The sequence below is a fragment of the Leptidea sinapis genome, chromosome 47, assembly GCF_905404315.1.
Source record: "Leptidea sinapis chromosome 47, ilLepSina1.1, whole genome shotgun sequence".
Lineage (NCBI taxonomy): Eukaryota > Metazoa > Arthropoda > Insecta > Lepidoptera > Pieridae > Leptidea > Leptidea sinapis.
In genome coordinates, this window is record NC_066311.1 from 4,509,217 (window position 1) to 4,516,206 (window position 6,990).

At 36.4% G+C, this 6,990-nt stretch overlaps 2 protein-coding genes across 2 annotated transcripts in view; one reads left to right on the plus strand and one right to left on the minus strand.

Annotated features, from left to right (window-relative positions):
- Positions 1–6,655, plus strand: part of LOC126978153 (tryptophan 2,3-dioxygenase) — a 31,728-nt gene extending 25,073 nt beyond the window's left edge. The window contains exons 8-10 of the mRNA XM_050826906.1: positions 1,632–1,759; positions 3,390–3,483; positions 4,187–6,655. Coding sequence (XP_050682863.1) covers positions 1,632–1,759; positions 3,390–3,483; positions 4,187–4,352 — 388 coding nt within the window. The 3' untranslated portion in view covers positions 4,353–6,655. The remainder of the gene's footprint in view (positions 1–1,631; positions 1,760–3,389; positions 3,484–4,186) is intronic.
- The window catches only part of LOC126978117 (SWI/SNF-related matrix-associated actin-dependent regulator of chromatin subfamily E member 1), a 147,222-nt gene that overhangs the window by 5,100 nt on the left and 135,132 nt on the right, over positions 1–6,990 (minus strand). The gene's annotated exons all lie outside the window — the stretch shown is intronic.

Below are 6,990 nucleotides of genomic sequence, written 5' to 3' on the forward strand. Positions count from 1 at the left end.
ACAAATCTTATATTTACAATACTATGATTACTACATTAAATTAAAATATCATTATGAGGAAACGTACCAAGAATACTGGCAGCATTTTCGCGTTGGATAGCTGCTTTGGCTGCTCCGTTGACCGAAATAGTTGCCAGCGCTTGGATTTCCAGTAGCCATATTGAAGCCCGAAGATAGTACTTTGTACATTCTCCGCGCCTCTAGGCCCCACGGACCAATTATCTCGACACCAAACGGCACAAAGATTTTATATATTATGATGAATTATAATTAAGTAGGTATACGAGTACATATAATTATTATGCATTATAGGTTCGTCCGCGATTTCGTTCTAGAAAATTAGGGTGCGTTTGAATGAATGCTTACTTTTAATTTAACCAATGCAAACATAACATAACTTTTTCCTACGTGCACCAATGTAGTCTGTATTTGACTCAATACAGCCCACATGTTGTTCCAGGCTACGCTGAAGCCAATCGTAAAAGTTTCTTGAAAGTCTGTTAAGGTAGTTCCAGATAACAACTTCTTGCAAAATATCTCCATTGACCGCGTGCAACGCAGAGCAGCTCGAATTGTCGGGGACCCAGTGCTCTGTAAACGGCTGGATCACTTGGCGTTGCGTAGAGACGTCGCTTCATTGTGTGTCTTCTACCGCATTTATCACGGGGAGTGTTCCGAAGAGCTGTTTAACCTGATTCCTGCCGCCCAATTCCACCTTCGCACGACACGCCACAAGTTAGGATATCATCCCCACCATCTGGATGTGTGGCGGTCCTCCACAGTGCGGTTTTCAAGGAGCTTTCTTCCTCGTACTACAAAGCTGTGGAATGAACTTCCTTGTGCGGTGTTTCCAGGACGATACGACATGGGTTTTCACATTCAAAAAAAGCGCGTAGAATTTCCTTAAAGGCCGGCAACGTTCCTGTGATTCCTCTGGTGTTGAAAGAGAGTGTGGGTGGCGGTGATCACTTAACAACAGGTGACACGCTCGTTTGTCCTCCTATTCCATAAAAAAAATCTTCGCTAACAACACCAGTACCTTACTTACTAATATAATGAGTAGCTTAAATCTGTTTATTTATTAAATAGCCTTACTAACTAGATAAACAACTAATACTATGACTAGATTTAAATTATTTATAATATTTAATACTTATATTATATCTTACTTATAGGTATGCATTTCCTTAATATATTATTATAAGTTTATACATCCAAATTATAAGGATTTAAAATATTTAATAAAATTGCCAAATGTATTGAAATTTATATCTATACTACTATTACTGATGAATCAAATATTATATAATTTTGAAATAATAATAATAAGCTGAATTTGAGCCATGATTGTTTTTGCAAAATCGTACATGTACTGGCAGATATGTACTTATACGACAATGATAAGGTGGTACACATAATCCAATCTTGGATAGAAGTAATGGAAGAAATTTGTCATGCAATTTTTTCGCAATTCTAAGGTATTTTGAAGAATTTTAATTTGTTTTTTATTATGTCTTTGTTTTTTATTAGTAACATAACTCAACCTGGATATATATATTTTTTAATTGACTCAATCCATATTCAATCTTTACATGTCAGAAGGCCATGCTAAGTGTATTGTACATTTTTAGGTTGAGTCACAGAGCGCTGCAGGGAGCCATAATGATTACGTTCTACCGCGATGAGCCTCGGTTCTCTCAGCCGCACCAGTTGCTCACTCTTCTCATGGATATGGACAGTCTTATCACCAAATGGCGATGTAAGTAGTAAATATCACTTGTTTTTTTTTAAATCAAAATAAGGGATGAGACGAGCCGGACGTGCAGCTGATGGTAATTGATACGCCCTGCCCATTATAATGCAGTGCCGCTCAGGATTCTTGAAAGACCCAAAATTTCTGAGCGGCACTACAACTGCGCTCGTCACCTTGAGACATCAGTTGTTAAGTCTCATTTTCCCAGTATTTTAACTAGCTACGGTGCCCTTCAGACCGAAACACAGTTATGCTAACACATTACTGCTTCATGGCAGAAATCGGCGCCGTTGTAGTTCCCATAATCTAGCCGGCATCCTGTGCAAAGGAGCCTCCCACTGGTAAAACTTGGTTGTCCATCTTTCAGTCCATCTCCTCCTGGCCACGTGGAACCAAGTTGAAATTAACATCAAATACCAACAAACTAATCGCTGCCTATTAAGTTGTAAAAATATTTGCCTAAACATATTATATAATTACTTAGACACTTACCTAAAAAAAACCCTTAAATGTCAAAGACAAAATGTAGTTTATCGTTACAAATGTGACATGGCGATTGCAATCTTGATTTTTAACAGGAAAATAATGATATTTAGATTTAAATACGAAAGTGCCGAAGAGAGGTTGGTTTACCCTACTTACTCAATCAAGCGTCACATTGAAACAGAGACTTATGATATTTGTAGACGCTGATTACTTATATCAACAATAATAATTATATCGCCGTGAATTATAACGACACACAATTTACAAAATGATTCTAGAAATTTCTTGCCACGCGCAGCCACTGTATTAACGTAACGCATCTGTAGCTGTCATTTACTTATGTGTCAAACCCCACCTCTATGACAGCTGTCACTTTTGCATTTACCTGTTTTATGAGAACACACGATCCGTAGCTCTGTATATTTTCATATTAATACTATAATTTGTGAAGTATAAATCAAATCTCAAAATAATAAAATATAATCTTTTTATAATATTTCCCTGTATCTGTTTTCCCGAACTGATACGACTTATGGACCTTCAAGAAAAGAGCTTACTCCCACCAAAGGCCGGCAACGCATCTTGACACCTTTGTTGCGGATGTCCATGGGCGGTTGCCTCACCACTCCCATCCCATGAGCCTCTTGTCCGTTTGCCTCCTCTTATGTAAAAAGAATGATGCCACATAAAAAATCAATTCCCATAAGCTAAAATATAACAATAACTAGTACTATTACGTTATGAGATAATTTTGTTATTATATGTTCATGATAATTACCAGTGGGAGGCTCCTATGCACAGGACGCCGGCTAGATTATTGGTACCATAACGGCGCCTATTTCTGCCGTGAAGCAGTAATGTGTAAACATTACTGTGTTTCGGTCTGAAGGGCGCCGTAGCTAGTGAAATTACTGGGCAAATGAGACTTAACATCTTATGCCTCAAGGTGACGAGCGCAGTTTTAGTGCCGCTCAGAATTTTTGGGTCTTTCAAGAATCCTGAGTGGCACGACTTTGTAATGGGCAGGGCGTATCAATTTCCATCAGCTGAACGTCATGCTCGTCTCGTCCCTTTTTTCATAAAAAAAGTAGTTTCGATAGCTTTTTTATTTCTATATAAATCGTAATAGAATCCTTTGAATGAATTCCAGATAACCACGTGATAATGGTGCAGCGTATGATTGGGTCACAGCAACTTGGAACTGGTGGCTCTTCAGGCTACCAATATCTGCGTTCTACTCTAAGGTATAATTTACTTAATTATGTTTTGCCTCTGCCAACTGTGGCAGAGAAGAGAATTATATCGAGAGAGAGAAATATATTCTGAAGAAGGTATTTCTGTCAAACTTACATAATATATAATTCTTGGTTTCAGTCTTAGATTAAGGATTGTTCTCCGCTGCCCTCCAACTAGATACCGCAGGCGTAATCACAAAGAGCGGCAACTAATACTACGACCAAGTGGGCGTTCTCAAGCCAGTCTCAAACAATGTGTAACGTTGACGTGCCACATGTTCTGTTGCCGGGTTGCGTACTAAACTTTTGGAAAAAAAAACACTGGGATCATATACCATCCATCAAAACTACCATCTTATTAGAGATATAATATAATATATTTAACGATTTAAACGCAACAACTTAATCCGTGATAAAATCACGCTTTTTGTCTTTGCGTGGCGTTGTATTCAAAGCGCGGTCGAAGCACTACTGAACGAAAACCCTGCCTAATAGACTTGTAAGCAGAGTTTTGCTTCAGACAAGTTTTGAGCGTATTTGTAAGTCTTGTCTGTTTATTGTATGTTAATGCATACAATGTTTTTCTGATCCATGTTCCTTCTGCCATAGCTTTTATTTCATCTTCCCCCCAGCTAAAATGTCTCAGGGCCTAATAGTCTGTTAAATTTTGCTGACGTTGGAGATTTTTTGCTTATAAAAGATTTTTTTATAGTGACCGCTACAAAGTGTTCCTGGATCTGTTCAATCTATCAACATTCCTACTTCCTCGAGCGTTGATTCCTCCTCTGGATGGCGGCATGAAGAAGGACCTCAACCTGACCTGGGGCGATCAAGTCAAGGAGAACGGACAAGAAAATGGCATTGATTCGACTTTATAAGGCTTCCTGTTATTAATATGTATTATTATATAGTTATCATGGTTTCCAACATAATAAACAAACTTATTTATTTATACGGCTTTACTCACGTTTTATCTGTGTGGGTACCGACTAGTTTCGGACCATTCGGAAGTCCATTCATGGTGAGTGTAGTGGATTCGCGATAACGTCCCGTCTCTTACTGCGGACTTGGGCTGGTAGTGCGCGGCTGGATAGGGCGGGGGGCGCGGGAGCGCGGAGTAAAAAATGTAAACTACGTGATCATCGGCACTATGGGTCTTATTGCGAGATACGTTTTGTAACACTGGTTTCCAAATAGGAGGCAGAGCTCAAATCTTTCTCTATTAAAAGTAGTTCGACGTTCAATTTATATGGCTTCCAGCAGCTTGCGAGACACAGAGTTTTTATTGCGAGCCAATACTTTCACCCTATCGAACCTAATATAATGTGACGTGTGGAGGTTTAGGGTATGCTTTGCCACTGCCGAGGTCTTGCTGTCCAATTTTCGTACACTGCGGATGTGATCGGTGAGTCTGGTTTTTATGTTGCGTCCCGTTTCACCAGTGTAGCTTTTGCCGTCAAAAGGTAAAGCCGTATTAATAGATAAGTTTATAATGTCTCATGAAAGTTTTAATAATTTAATTATAAACAAAGTTTTAATTTTCAGCCCAATATTATTAAAGTTTGAGAATGTGTTGTTATCTACTATGGAAGTAAATTGAACTAATTTTGACATTAATGTTACACCAAATAAGTTATCAAGTCTGCATCTCGCATATATCATTCATCAATTTCCAATTATTTCAATAAAGTATAATAATATATAAGTAAACTTTCTATTGTAAAATGTTTCTTTAATAATAATCGACCATGTACTTATTGTGTGTAATAAATCGCGCGCTTGACTTTAACACACTGACCTCTATTTTAACCCACTGGACTGGCTGCTGTCAAAGTCTTTTGTGCCTATTTGAAATTCGCCATTTTGGCGCTGTTGGCCATGTAGCGAGAGTTTGTGGTACTAAATCTAGTGATGACAACCTTAGAAAACATCGATGGATGGTGGGAAACTATTAACAAAAAAAATGTACTTTATTACGTTGATTCTTGAAGTATAAATAACACAGAAACCGAAAGAAATTAATTCAAAATGCAAAAATACTTCAGAGTATTGTAAGTTGCTTCGCAGCCATTTGTATTATACGTCAAAATTAGTTCTGTGGACGCTCGCGAGTGGCGCTTCAAATAGGCACAAAAAATTGCTGTCAAACATATAGTACGGCCTGTCCAGTGGTATTTATATTTTATACAAGTCAGTGCTTCATCATAATCTCAGCTGTTAAATGACTTTAAATACCAAATCAAAGATTGCGCTGATTTTGAACTCAGCTAAGTTTTACGTAAGTAAAGTTTGAGCAAAATCTGAGTACATTCTGTAGATCTCAGCCTTAGTACCCGGCTACTAGATTATATACAGGTCGTTCCAAAATTATAACATGGAAAATTGATTTATTAAGGTAAAATGTCGCAATTGTAGCACCACTCGATGTTACTAGATTATGTTCAAATTATAATATTCCTAGTAATACAGCTATATCCGTAGATAAATATTTATAGCATTTGTTCAAACATATTACTGCAAGCTATATATGTAACGGAATATTTAAATACGATATTAGACATATTTTAAAATGTCCAATCTAAAATTTACACATGTATCATCGATGGATGCAAATAAAATGCATTAATTCTTCCTATAACACGGTACCCTTATAATGCGTTTTCATATGAAGCGATTAAAATTCGCCCTATAACACGAGCATCCCTTCCATATAACGCGTTGATTTCATGTACATATTTCTGTACTGTGAAATTTATAATGATTTGTACAGTTCAAAATTAGCTTCGCGTACGTTTGGACCTGTGACAATTGTGTTGTTACAAAATTAACTTATTTTATTAAATTTCTGTATTAAAAACCTTAATAAAATAGTAAAACTAAGCAAACAATTGGAAATACTTGTTACGAATTGTGATTATTAATTATTATTACGAATAACGAGGCCAGAAAACGCGTTATATAGAAATACATCTATAAAACGTTTTCCTATAACGCAGATCCACTATACTGCCTTATGATATGGATTATCTGAATTGACATAACTTTTGATATCATATCCAGCTGTAAAAAAATTCGACGCAAAATATGATTTATAGTGTGAATTAGCATAAAAACTGGAGCCTTCAATTGTAAGAACATTTCATATTGTTTTTAAAAAGATAAATAAATAATTTATAGTTTAGTGAGATTTTTTTCATTATAATAAACCAATGGACTTTCTTTATATATTTTTAATATTTTCTGCTCTCCAACAATTGTTCATGTATATTTATTTAAGCTGTAATTTCTATTGAAGCTAGCTAAAGTTGTTCAAAAGTATTTGAAGACGTTGAAGTTGATAGGCAAAGTAAAACTGATTGAACCATTTTGACACATATTTTGCCTTTACACGAGGCTGACTCGCTAAACTCTAGAACGAGAGTCAAGTTCAAAGTCAACTCTCATTCCTGCATACTTGCTTTATTTAAATGATATATAATATATTATATATAATTCTCGTGTCATGGTGTTAAACAT